The sequence below is a fragment of the Plectropomus leopardus genome, chromosome 7, assembly GCF_008729295.1.
Source record: "Plectropomus leopardus isolate mb chromosome 7, YSFRI_Pleo_2.0, whole genome shotgun sequence".
In the NCBI taxonomy this organism is placed as follows: Eukaryota; Metazoa; Chordata; class Actinopteri; order Perciformes; family Serranidae; genus Plectropomus; species Plectropomus leopardus.
Window position 1 is genome coordinate 17,855,563 of NC_056469.1, and position 13,666 is coordinate 17,869,228.

General features: G+C 39.8%; 1 protein-coding gene across 3 annotated transcripts in view; it reads right to left on the reverse strand.

The window, feature by feature from the left end:
* hdac9b (histone deacetylase 9b) overlaps positions 1–13,666 on the reverse strand; it is a 45,658-nt gene that overhangs the window by 18,626 nt on the left and 13,366 nt on the right. For 2 of the 3 annotated variants that reach the window (XM_042490277.1, XM_042490276.1), the window contains exons 1-3: positions 10,339–10,815; positions 2,766–3,007; positions 2,238–2,403 (exon numbers count right to left, since the gene is read on the reverse strand). In XM_042490277.1, coding sequence (XP_042346211.1) covers positions 2,238–2,403; positions 2,766–3,007; positions 10,339–10,447 — 517 coding nt within the window. In that variant the 5' untranslated portion in view covers positions 10,448–10,815. Of the gene's footprint in view, positions 1–2,237; positions 2,404–2,765; positions 3,008–10,338; positions 10,816–13,666 lie in introns of those variants that run through there. The other variant, XM_042490278.1, reaches the window with a different exon arrangement.

A 13,666-nucleotide genomic window follows, 5' to 3' on the forward strand; every position in this document is an offset into this window, starting at 1 on the left:
ACAAGTAACAAAATGCATTTCATCAAGTACTGAAGGTAAGGTACTCAAGGAATTTGTACTTTGCTTGAGTATTTCCATTTAATGCTTCTTTATATTTATACTCCACTACATCTTAGATTAAAATATTGAACTTTTTCTCCACTACATTTGTCTGACAGTTTTAGTTGCTTAACAGATTACAATGTTTCGTTCCCTTCCTGTTCACTGAAAACCACCTATCGCCAGATATGTTGTGAGTATTTGCGAAAAATGAAAGGATGAAATTTTCTACTTCAAAGCCCTCTTGGATCAGTTGGAAAATGCATTGTCACAAAGTTGAAAACAGGGCTGCGACATGGTTCTCACAGCCACACAACATATGATGATCTTATTGAATATGATGCATTGCTGTAGATTAAACTGCTTCACAGTATATTAAGGACTTAAAATGATCACAACCATAAACATCTACAGCAGTAAAATGCATTATACACAATCATGCAGCAGTAATATCAATCCAAAAACTTCATATTTAACAGGAAAAAAATGACAGGGAACATTTGATATCATCATTTTACAATGTCTACTTTTACTTTTCATACCTTAGGGGACATTTTGCAAATTTATATCATTTTTTTAAAACAAAAAAAGGGTTGGAATGCAGGATTTACTTGTAGTGCAGTATTTTAACAGTGTGGCATTAGTATTTTAGTAAAGGATTCGAATACTTCCTCCATCACTGCTTTAACTCTATTGTAAAAGATTCCCTAAAATGTATCACATGCAACTTACTGCTGGAATTTAAAACGGTAGATACATTCTGTTGTTTTTTTCTTCTACATCTTCAGATTGAGTTTACACTGTCTTCCCAAGCAGCCACAACTTATGTAGGAAGATCTCCCCCTAGTGGTGTAAGAGCACTGTATTAGTTTCAAGCTGCTAAAGTGATACTGCAGAGAGATGTTCTTTCCCTTTGGAGGGTTACAGTTGCAGGCCACAGTTTCAAATTACATGACCTGACAAAGTCATAAATCATGTCTATTATTAGCTATAAGGTAAAAACAGAAATGAAATACTATATCTGAAGCTATTTTCATCGTGCTATTGAGAGATATTTTCTCCTAAATTCTAAGCTTAAATGTCACCAGCCAACATCATGTCATCATCGGTTGCGTGTACTGGTTAAGTACCATGTCATTATCATCTTCATATTGCTGGATATTTCTCTTCAGCTAATTCAAAGGCATTCTGCAGGACAGTTAGATCTTAAACTGAGAAATCATTTCGTCAGTAGCCAAAGACATGCAATCAGAAAATTTTGTTCTACTTAAAAATAGCAATCACATTGTCCCATGCAGTGATAACAATATTCTTTACATGAATGTTTAACCTTACTGCCACACTGCTGAATATGATCCCACAGAAAGTGCTGTTAGTAAGTAAGATGAGGTTGTCTTAAAGGGTCACTTCACTGAACAAACAAAAACATATTTTCCTATTAACTTACAGTACATACAGGTAGTTCTGGTTTAATAAACATCAGCTTTTGAGATATTTGCAATTGCTATCAGGGCTGGAACAATGAAACAATATTTTACCTCACTGAAAACAAATGACATCTTAAAATCTGCACAGCTAAATAAAACAAATGGAAAGAAGGACCATATTTTATCTTTTTTTGTTGTAAGTTTGAAGTATTGTTTCTTTAACCAGTTAATTGTGTTATTTTGATCTCAGCAGCTTGCTGTCAGTTTTGTCAAATATTATTGCGTGGGTGTTTCATTAAAGTATAGTAAACACATCAACCTCAGAATGAGCAGCAATTGGTGTTACAGCAGCTAATGGAGATCCAGATAAACACTCAGGCTACTCAAAAACCCCTTTAATAAAAATATTAGAGATTTTTAAGGCTAAATTATAGCAAACGTGCCTACAAAGGCTAGATTGAACCTCTATTGTAATCCTGCCACATGATTTTAAGGCTGTTATCCTATTAATAATGATGATAACAGAACATGAACTTGACTTAATGCAAATATGCAAGTGGAGCATTCAGCTATAGTAAAGCATTTCTATCCAGCTGTTATATTAATATTTTTCTTAGGCCCCACTCTAAGATAATGCATTAAAGAAATACACTAGAAATGCAAGGGTTATGATTTGAAGCCCCATGCTCCCTCTTGCCTCAGGCCCTCAAAATAACTAATTCAACCCCTGATGGTGAGGGGATGGTGATGATGACGGTGTCAAGCTCTTACTCTCCCGGGAGCGCTCCTTGCCCCTGAGGATCAAGCTGGAAACATGCTGCTCCCTCCGATGCCTCTCCTGCTCCTTCTCCTGCTGGTTCTGCTGCTGCTGCTCCAGACGACGCTCCTTCTCTGCAAGTTCCTGCTGCTGTTTCATGGCCTGGAGCTCGTGCTGGAGCTGAAAAACATGCTGGCCTTAAGTTAGCATGAAGACAGCACACTGACAAATAAGGTTTTGAAATGAAAATGGCTTATGAGAGCTTCTGCAGTTTCTCTCTTGATGTGATGACTATTCTATAGTCGTCTGTAAAAACAAAACTCACGCTGTTCTGTAATGTATTGCTCAACACCCTGTCTTGCTGTGCTGAGTTTTTTATTTTCTGTACTCTGTAATGTTGTCCTGAGCTGTAATGTTTTCTACTGATCTGCAGTATGCCATGCTGTGTTGTGCTCTGCTGTTTTGTGCACTGTGGTGCTGTGCTGGGCCACTGTGTACATTGCTGTGCTGTCCTCCACACAACTGTTCAGTGCAATGCTGACCTTGAGGTGCTCCTGGAGCTGAGCCTGGTGCTGACGGGTCAACTTCTCATGCTGCTTCTGGAACTCGCTGATTAGTAGCTGCTTCTGGATCTGCTGCTGCTTTTGAATGAGGAGCAGCTCCTGCTGCAACTGCCTCTCCCACAGTCCCGGGTCCGAGCCCGACCCTAGCATCCTTAGATCTGTACGCAGGTCCAACGGAGATAAGGGCTCCACAGCCAATGGCACATCTGACTTAATGTCCACTGTGGCCCGCAGAGGGGAGAGCAGAGAGAGTAAAAGAGAAAAACAGATTTGTCAGTCCCTTAATTGTACTTTTATCTGTATCTATTCAAATCAGGCAACTACAGATAGCTTTGTATAATGTATCTGTATATTGCTGCAGAGCAATATAGTGTTAAGAAGAAGGAAAAATTTGGATTCTAAAAAAGAGACCTTTAATTTTAAAAATAAAAAAAATAAAGAAAAGGGGAGGAAAAGAAGGGTCAAAAATGAGCACGGCTTTCTCTCTCGTGCCCATCACAAACATGCAATTATGATAGTTTCTATAAACAAACATGGGATCACATCCGTCAGCATACTCTACGTCTACTGGGAGCAGCTGTATAACAGACTCAATGGACAATTGGCACGAAATGTTCAAGTGGTCATTTAAAGTATTTACATAAATCCTAACTTCCCACTGTTTGATAAATAAATAAAGGGAGTCCTTCTCTCTATCTCTACCAGAACATCATGCAGATATATCCCTTGTTTGCATAAAAGATTTAAAGCAAAGCAGTTTGTGAGCCTGAAACCCACATGTTTATAAATTCATGTTCCTGTGATATTTCCATCTTTGTTCTTGCGTGCAGATGCTGCAAAGTGTGCATCCGTAAGAACTGCCTTTGTCTTCGACAACTAGCTCCATTATAAGTAATTGCCAGATACAAAGTGAGAGGGCATCCCTTTGGTCTCCAAGCTCTATATATAGGTTGTTCCACAGAGAAAATCGATTGCCAGTTAAGAACATAGGAGACAGGGCTACTTCATCTCTCTATTCCACAGAGGATGATTAGTGATTGTATAATCATTTTCTTTCTATCATTTATGCCTTTTTTCATCCACACTTCTATATCTAATTGAGTCCTTGCTACACATTCTTTCAACAGAATTACATCTTTGCACAGCTATTAAATATTGTATTTAAGCCTATGTTTGATCAGTAATTAAATAAAAATGTCAAAATCACATGTTGGTTATGCCGATCATGATGTGACATTCAAGGACGAGTACGCATCGTCCAGACTCTATAATGACTCTTCCATTTTGAGACTAGAGAAATATTCAAACCTACTTAAAATTCCAGTGGCTGGGGGGAGATTTATTGAGCGCATTCATTGCTGTAATCTTCTCAAGGGTCACATTTGAGGGAACAAATACAAGCAATGTTACTATACCACCTGTTCTTTGGAAGCATGAGAAAAAAACCAACACATTCCGATTTATATGTTCACATAAATAACATTGTGGTAGTCACGTCACGGATTTATCCCCATAAACTATAATGAAATGCCAATAAAAAGGAGTTTAAACCTGCCAAAAGAAGCAGCGTCAGTCTACAGTAGCCATCAATTAGGAAGCAGTGCCCTCCTGTTCACTGATGCTGTGAGGCTCACTGGCGCCCATTTGTTTTGCCATGTAGCCTGTTTTTCATTGCCACCATTCCATGTGTATGCGGCGGTGATGATTATAAATAGAAACATAAAAGCAAGTGGCGCAATCCTGGTCTGTGACAACCCCCACACCCTAGTATCCACCACCCTAACTTGCCGCTGCCATGGCAACGCTGGCGACGTAATTATGTCTCCCCATCCTGCAGATATCGAGTCTCACTGCATGTCATCTCCTGCCTACAGTGGCAATGTGACATGTTGACTATTATATCAGCTTTTCAGCTCTTATATAAGAAAGGAGTCCCCAGCAGAGAGAGACAGAGAGAAAGCATTACAAAACCCTCCAACACACACACACAGACACACACATACACAGACACTGTAGAGATTGGGTGGCTAAGTGATAACTTGTCTTAAAACACGTTCAAAGAGTGAAGACAGCTAGAGGGGACTCCCATACTGTAATTTTTCTTCCTGTGTTCTAAAAACAGCTCCCATGAAATGACAGAGGAGGGCAGCGGCTCAGCAGGCGCAGAGAACAGGCACCTGTAGAACAGACCCTTCTCTCCTGACAGGGAATATTAATCTTAACTTGTAAGTACTTGACAAAGGACTCTTCTGTCGTGGGCACTGTTCCAGGGGCAGATGAGAACCTGTGAACCACTGAAGGGCTCAGAGAGTCAGACAGCCCTAGTGCTACTTTTGCCTAATGGACCTAAATATAGTAACAAAAAACACCTGCTGCCTGGGAGAATTCACCACTGAGATATTTAATTAATCTCATATTTTATTCTGTACCCTCACTGTGACTGGCATTAAGGATCTCCACTTTGATCAGCACATCAAGCTGAGCCTCCATCAGAAAATCTCAGACAGCGGTTTAACAGGATGGGAAGGGGGAGGAGGAGGAGGAGTGTGAAAGCTTAAGCCACCTTTGATATCCAAGGCTGTATGAAATAGCCCTTGAGGAAACCACAACAAAATCATGTTCCTATTCTGCTCTTGTCCACTCTCTGTCCACTGTGTCTGCAAGAATAACAGTGGATGGGATGACAATGTTGAGGGAGCATAATAAGGTCTTGAAGGTAGGTAGGCACCGTTCGAGCGCTGCTGAAGCTTCTACGATGCACAATATACAATTTCTCATGATTGGCATTATTCTATGTGCTGACTGAAACAGACAAAAGGTCATAATATGCCTCTTTCTATGCACTTCACTCAACCACAGAATACATTAGATCTTTGTCACTACTGCCGCAAATTTATAGTTATCAAATGCATCCTGAACCTACCAAACACTGAAATCTTCTGTTTCTATAATACAGAAATACTCCTTAGGCAGAGGAGAATATGGAACCACCAGTAACTAGGGCTAAATATAAATGCTTTTCTGAGTAGGGTCTTAATATAGACAATGTGCGAAAGACTGTCACAGTTGCGAGGCCGCCTGCTCAATTTAACACGGGCAAAAATAAAAAGCGCAGTGTTGCATTTATGTAACTTTCGGGTCACTTTTGAAATGATCACTCACAAAGAAGAGCATGCCTCTTCTGGCTCAGCGGTCCTATAGTGCCACTGGCGATCATGACCCTTGATATGAAACCTTTTTTTTTTTCGGTTGAAAGTGCGGTGCTTCCTGATTGGTAGAAAGTGCACAGATGTGTCTCAAGGCACTGGTAAACAAGAGATTTATGAATGACAGGTCCCAAATTTGTTTTTAGCACAAGGGAGCGACAAGCACCCGGCCCCATGCCCAAATTCCTCCCTGTGGAGGGCCTGCCAAGGGGGGATAGGGTGACTCATGGCCTGTGACCACACTCCCACTGCAGCGTCGCACCGCCAGTGTCCCCAAAGTGTTTATTTCTATAACCGATCTGCCTCTCATTAGCCGTGGTGGTGGTTAGAGTGACAATCACAGCCTTAATTTGAGATGTTGGATGGCTGTCTTTTTTTGCTTCAGGCCACATTAGCAGTCTTCCCACCCCGGAGAGAGAATAGACACACATCACCAGTGACATTACTATCACATGTGACGAGTCTGAAATACATAGATAGATGTAGTAAAACATTATCGTCATAAGTCAGGCTCATGTTGGACTTCATCACTTTAAAAAAAAAAGAAAAAGAAGCAACACCTTGACGTTTCAATGTAATCTTTTTCCAACACCAGCACAGAAACTGACAACTAACTTTAGAAAGTTATTTATATTGCAAACATTACCCACTGAATATAAATGGCACAGCTATTCTTACACCTTAATATGTTAGTTTGCACCTAGAGGTTCCTTTAGGTGTTACTGAATAAGTCAAACATTGTGTTTCGCAGCTATAGCTAAGTGTTGACAAGACAAATAAATGATCCACTTGATATTAAAGAGGTCCTTGGGAGGTTTAAGAAAAGTTACAGAAGTTATGATTAAATTAATAAAAATCTATTTAGCAGTTTAGGTTATTTGAGTTTGTTTTCTGCAATAATAGTGCACTTGTACCATGAAAGCAAATAAGCAAATATATATCTGGAATTATCCATAATTATTCATTAATGCTAATATTAATACAAATATTGCCGTTAAAGTTTTGCAATAGCTATGTTTGCAAGAAGTTAAAAAAACAACATTTGAATCATAAACATTGAGAATTATTTAGAAATGAGCTTATTTACCTTGTCTAAAATCTTTCAAATCAAATCAAAAGTAAAACTATGTACATAAACACTATGTTACAAATGATTACAGGTTGTCACAGTTAGGTAACCTGCTTTTCAGAGATTTTTCTCATAACTACTTTTTGGCTTGAATAAATTAAGCCTAGCACAACCACCGAAACATTGCCACAATTTAGGTGTAGTTCACCATTAGTGCGCATCGCTTCATTTGTTTTCCATTCATTCCAGCAATATAAACTTCTTATAGCAATTACGTTATCAATGAAAAAATTGTTTCAGCAATACACACAATGGTAAACCCTATTCTCTGTTTACACATTAGACATGTTGCATGTTGCATGTATTCAGTGTGCACCAGAGACGGTTGCTGATCTAAATTCCCTGTCTGACAGTATAAATAGAACCAGAGATACAGAAGATGTTTGAGGGCAAAAATAAGCTGATGCTTGGGACTGCAATGTGGCGCTGGATCTCTCATTAAGTGCCTTGTTATTTTGAGCAGCTGGCATGTCTAAAGCAAGAAACAGGTCTTTATTTTTAAGACTCAGGCTCGTCCTTGCAGCTGAGCCAGAGCTAAGACTTGCAGGCTATCTGCTAACAAAGAGGGCTAAGCTGAACCAACACGGGCCTTTCGCTGAGGGGAGCCAGGAGTCCAGTCGTCTCCTGTCCTACCATCATGCCAGACTGTTTCACAAAACAACAACACACACAGTGATTTACACTAAATCCATCTATCCAAGCAAAGATGAGGAGAAAACCCAGGAAACTGAAGGTGATAATTGGCAGGTCCCTCTGTCAAGACTTTATTTAATCATTATCTTATCCTCTGCGGACAACATTGGCACCATATCCTACAGTCAAAAGCATTCCTAATTAATCAATCAGTCAATTGCCTTAATGCCTTGAACCACAGTAAACACACAGGAAAAGCATCCCATGTCATTATTGACAAATCACAAGCCGTAAGCTGTGTTTTTCTATAACATCTATATTAAGGAAAACTGAAAAAAAAAATGCAATACTACTGCTTTTTCAGTTGGACCTTTTGTCTTGACAGCTCTTCGCATCACTATCACTGATGATTTAAAATAAGTTACAAAATTATCAATTAATGAGCAACTGTTAAACAACATTGAGAGAAAATCTTATATTCCTTTGTGTTACTTTGCACGACCTCTTTAGTGATGAGCATGTCCAAAACATGTGTTGAGGCAACCTGAATGCATACAGGATACAGGCAATAGGACTAAAGGGTGCAGCACTGTTATTGTCTGAAAGGTCCCTATTGAAAGGAGCTTGCGTGATATTTTTCATAATATTTTGCACTCAGGGGAAACTAATTAGTTTCCCCTTGTTGTAGAGCCCATCTGAGGACTGTTTTTGTCAGAGCTTTGGTGTTACTGAAACTAATCAGAATAAAAATTAGATTATTAACTTTATTTTCATGTTCCACTTGAAATCTAACAATGCGGGAGAAAAGTATCACATAAAATGTCATGAGGTTTGCTTTAAAAAACAATTCACAAATAAACTATTTAGCTGAGAAAAGGATCACTTCACCAATAATAATCATGACAAATAAATTAATACGCTTCAACGTTAATACACGGCACATAAAAAAACCCACCCCCAGTCTGTTTTAAAGGGACTGTGTCTGCTCTGACAACAACACTCACATGACATCCAGTAAACTCATACAAAGGCATACTGGAGCAACATTTTAAGACAGATAATGTTAGTCACTGTCAAGTGATTTACTGTAAAGTGGAAAGAACAAATTAAACAAGCAAATGACAGAATTCTCTATAAATATCAGTTCCAAACTACTGTTATATCAGCAGCATGCCGAGATGGAATGATAACGCACAGACGCCTAATCTTAGCAGGCTAATGCCATAAGCTGAAAATAACTCACCTAAGAATAGCTGACCCACAGAATAAGCAAGGAGCCCGATTTCAGGCGCTCGGCGTATCTGTTGTTTAGCTCACAGGCTGCTAAGACAGAAGAAGAAAGCCCTGCTCCTGTAGCCTAATAGTCAAATAACCTGCTCTATTGACAGACATGGAATGTGTCATCTCCCTGTCATCCCCCCATTTTATTTTTAAATCTCCTCACGTTTAGCCCACTGCCTGTGGAGGTTTTCAGTCACCCGCTTTGCTTGCCTGAAGACAGACTTGGGGTTGTATTTTTTATTTTTTTGAGTTTTTGACTTATTTTTTTACAGCAAAAATACTGGTTCAGTGTACAGTATCTAAATGCACATTTAACTGTTAGTTTGGATTATTTGAGATCATGTTGTCCCCTATTGCTGTTGACTAGTTTTTGGTAATGCAGTTAAAACTCAAAGGTCTATATATATTTTTCAGGAAATTAGGCACTCACATGACTCAGTCCGTACTTTTTCATCACACATGCTTCTCAGCAATCCTCATCACAATAATTTCACAGAGCACAATACTTCAACCCTGAACTAATTTCCAGAGACAATTTTAACATTTTATCAATAGCTACATGCTAAAAAAAAACAAACAAAAGCAAATTAGGTCTGACTCATCTTGAGTCAATACAGTGAATAGACGTTAGTCATACTGATGTCAGCCATGTCCTCTTCAATTCAATTCTCAGGTCAAAAATAGAACAGTCAATGTCTGTGGTAAATATCCTGAGAGAAACCTTTCAGTTGTCCCCTCAGTATTTCTGTCACAGTTTTTCCTGTTCCCTAAAAAGTGCACGCTGACATGAAACTCGCAAAACACAACATCCCTTTCATGTTCACAGTGACTCATTTCAGAGCATGGGAATACTGCGAACACATTTCCTCATTTAAGTAGAAAAACAACACCCTGTGCCATGTTAATATATTAACATCAACAGCACTTTTTAACTCTTTTTAAATCTTTTAACACAGATTAAGGTATCAATCCAACTGAGAAAGACAAATCATAAAGCAGCGACTATCACAAGAGCAAATACCTTGATTCAGGAAGAAGTGCCTGATCCTACCACGTTGCTGTGCTGAGAAGCTTTGAGTTCTCTTTTCACACAGAATGAGAGACAGGCTGAGCGCAAAGAGTTGAGAGTATGTGAGAGAGGGAGAGAGAGGCAGAGTGAATGCATGCGAGAGAGGCACAGACGATGTAAAATACCGGAGAAGTAGGAACAGATTTCAGAGATAGAGGAAAGGCAGAGAGGGGAAAAAAAGAGGATAAAAACTGAGATTCCTCAAAAGGAGTAGAAAACCCAGACTGTTATCACCTGAGTTGTTCACGTTGTGCATCTTGCTCTGGTTGGGGGGCTGCTGGTGTCCAACGCGCCCTTCTGTTGTGGAGAAACTTGACTCGCCCTCGTAAATCGTCTGCAGCATACTCCACTCAGCGCTCAGGTCTCATTGCAAGCCTTGCGTTTCCTGTCACCAAGAGCCACCCCTCAGCCACTCAGGGGAGAGACCACGACAACAGGCAACTCTCTCCCTTCCTCTGCCTCCTCCTCTGATAAACCACTCTCACTGAAGAGCAATAACACAAACTGCACACTCTCTCTGCAGGGCTGCCACTCTCCCAGTGCCTGTTTCAATCTGGTCCAAACACTAACACAGTTTTAGAGTAGATGGTAAGTCCAGGTTTTTTTCCTTTCTATCAGCCTCTCTCCCTATTCCTTTCAAGTCTGTGGCTTTTTTCTCTTCTCAACAAACTGAGCAGAGACTGAGAAAAATGTAAAGCTGAGTTGCGAAGAAAGCCGTGTACTGTGCACTGAGCACCTCGCCGAGGCAGTAATGCAAGCCAGGGAGGGAGCAAGCTTCATTTGCATGTGAATCAACAACTGCGTGGCCCACAGGTGACAGAAATAGAACAATGGCCAGCCCTGGCTAAAAATAGGTCAGGCGAGGCGCGGGGATTGGAGCAGCATTGATGCGTTTAAAAATACCACACCAAACACAGCTGTCTTCTTCTGCTCCTGCCAGAAGGCATGTCTCCTGACTCCCTCTCTGCAGATGGAGGCTTGAATGCTCTCTCTCTCTCTCTTTTATTATTTGTTGAACCAGTCTCTCTCACTCACTCTATTTATGTCTTCATTTTGTTCTCTCAGGTACATGGGAGGAATGATCCATTTCTGCCTTGATGTACTAACAGAGGCACATGTAAAGTTCACCTCTGTTCAATATATGTTGTGTCAAAGGTTTTGTAAAACAGCTGCCTCCCTTTTATATGATTCAGAAAACATAAAAAATAGCGTATTGACATTTTGGGGGGAAATAGTACAAAAAGATATGATGGTATTTTTCAACACACAACCAAACACAAGTGCAGTGGCATTTAGGTAAAAATTCTGCATGTGACAAAAAAAAAAAAACAACCCAACAAGACGTGTTAAGTCAAGCCTGACACCAAATGAACACTGCGTTCATTTAAGACTCAGACTGTTACCTCACCACATTAGCTAAGTGTATGTGTGGGGTTCAGTGTGTATCCAGGGCAGTACTGCTACTCAGGAAGCATGCTTTCAGCTAGCCAAGGAAGCCAAATGTAAGATGCCATAACAGCATGATCGCAATTACATAAACCTCTCAAACTGTGTCAAGAACACTCTTGATACTGTATGAAGCAGGGATTAAAAAACACTACATTACACATAAACATCTCAAGAATCTGAACACTGAATTTGAGCATCAAGTAGCAATATAGCAGGATTTTTTAAATTAATATGACATTCCAAACTGGCAAAGATCTGTAGTTAATATAATCTGACTCCAGCCCATAAAAGTCAAGTCAAATGTTCTATCTGACCACTGATGCAGGGCTGGGTTTGTGGCCAAGCAGCCTGTGCCTTTAAATTTTTCATCTTCCTTCATAATTTGACCTGTCCCCCAGCCAGGGGCGTGGAGCCAGCACGGCTATTTTTAGGTCCTGAGCTCTGACGACTCGGCTACAGAGACACAGAGAAGGAGTTTTACTGTGTTGTTTCAGCTGGACAAACATTTAACCCCTCGGTCCTTTTATCAAAACACAACCAAGAAGCCAAGAAGGAAATGCACAGCTTGCAGGCTCACCCCAGACATAAAACAACTCTGAAACGAATGTATGATATTGCGCTACTTAATTATTCATAAACAACAAGATTATTCATACATTTGTTTTGATCCCTTACTTGTTCTCTGTAATCTCACAACTCATAGTCATTACCTAAAAAATATTTTTCATCTTTGTTTACTTCTAGCTGAGAGAACGATTTTCACAAACATGGAGCACTGTGGCAAATTTATCAAGAAATTAATACTCCAATCTCCCCCTTAGTGACACATTTTAGTTGAGCAGATTTAGCAAACTCTTGGTCTTCGTGAATTAGTTTTGGCAGTCAAGTTGGATAAGATGGTGTGAGAGATAACAAGCCTTCAAGTCCAAGGTAATGATGGCTAAAGACCCAGAGCTCCATCTGTCACAGTATCTGTCAGAGCAGGCAAGTTCTGACCCTGCAGGCTGACCTGGACATAGGCTGAGGCATAATTGATCAAAAGAGGAAGTAAGGCTGTCACATGACTGATAATTATCATGACAATTGAATCCCTATTTATGTGACATGACAGTGGGATTTATTTCCTGAAATTAAAAGGTTGTGTTTTGCAATGTTCCTGTTCATGTAATTTCCAATATTACACAATAAAAATACAGCTAATAATGCTACCAAGTAAAGGACAGTTTGAAATGTTAAAATCAGATCATTCATAGATTAGTTTTATCTATTTATTAAGTGATTGTTTACCAACTGATCTGCACAATATAGATTTGTACTTTGTCTTACAAAAGTATAAGAAATCAAAGTAATTTCTCTGTACTTGTAAGGGAATAATGAGTTCCAAGAAAATAAACCGTCAACCTGACCTACTGCTCCTTAAAAAAAACAGAGCCATTTCACTGGGACACGTTAGCGGCGATTAACCTACACTTTTTATTTATAACTAGCTTCCTGAGGCTGATGAGGGATTGTGGGATTGGAAATAGCTCTGTCCAATAGGCAGGGTCCAGTAAACCTGCAATGTGGCAAGCCCATTATAGCTCCTACTGCGTCACTGGCGGCCTTTGTCTACTTTAGTCCTATTAAAGCATTTAAGTGTGAACGTCAGCGTCCCTGCTGGAGAGCCACTCCGCTCTGCTCTCCAGGGCATGGGCTCGACTGTCTGTCACCTCCCTCATATCAAACACAAACTCTGTGTGTGAGTGTGTACGTGTATGTGTGTCCATTTTGACATCAGTGCACTGACATGAAGTGGGGGGAATATTAGAGATGAGGGAACAAGTGGGCCAGACCAATGAAGTGCCCCTAGTACTTTCCAAATTTAAACCACAGGATAATATAGATGTTAGTAAACACACAAATACACATGAATCCACACACACATCACACACAACATGTTATTTACTTCAACTTAACCGATTTAAATTATCTATATCCGGATAGAAATACAACAAAGGGATACTTCCCACCATGGTACCTAAGCTGTTTCCGTTCTATTTCGAGAAACTGTGGTCATAACCTGGAGACTTGTTTTTTTCTACTAAATAAGCCTACTCACATTACCACAATTACT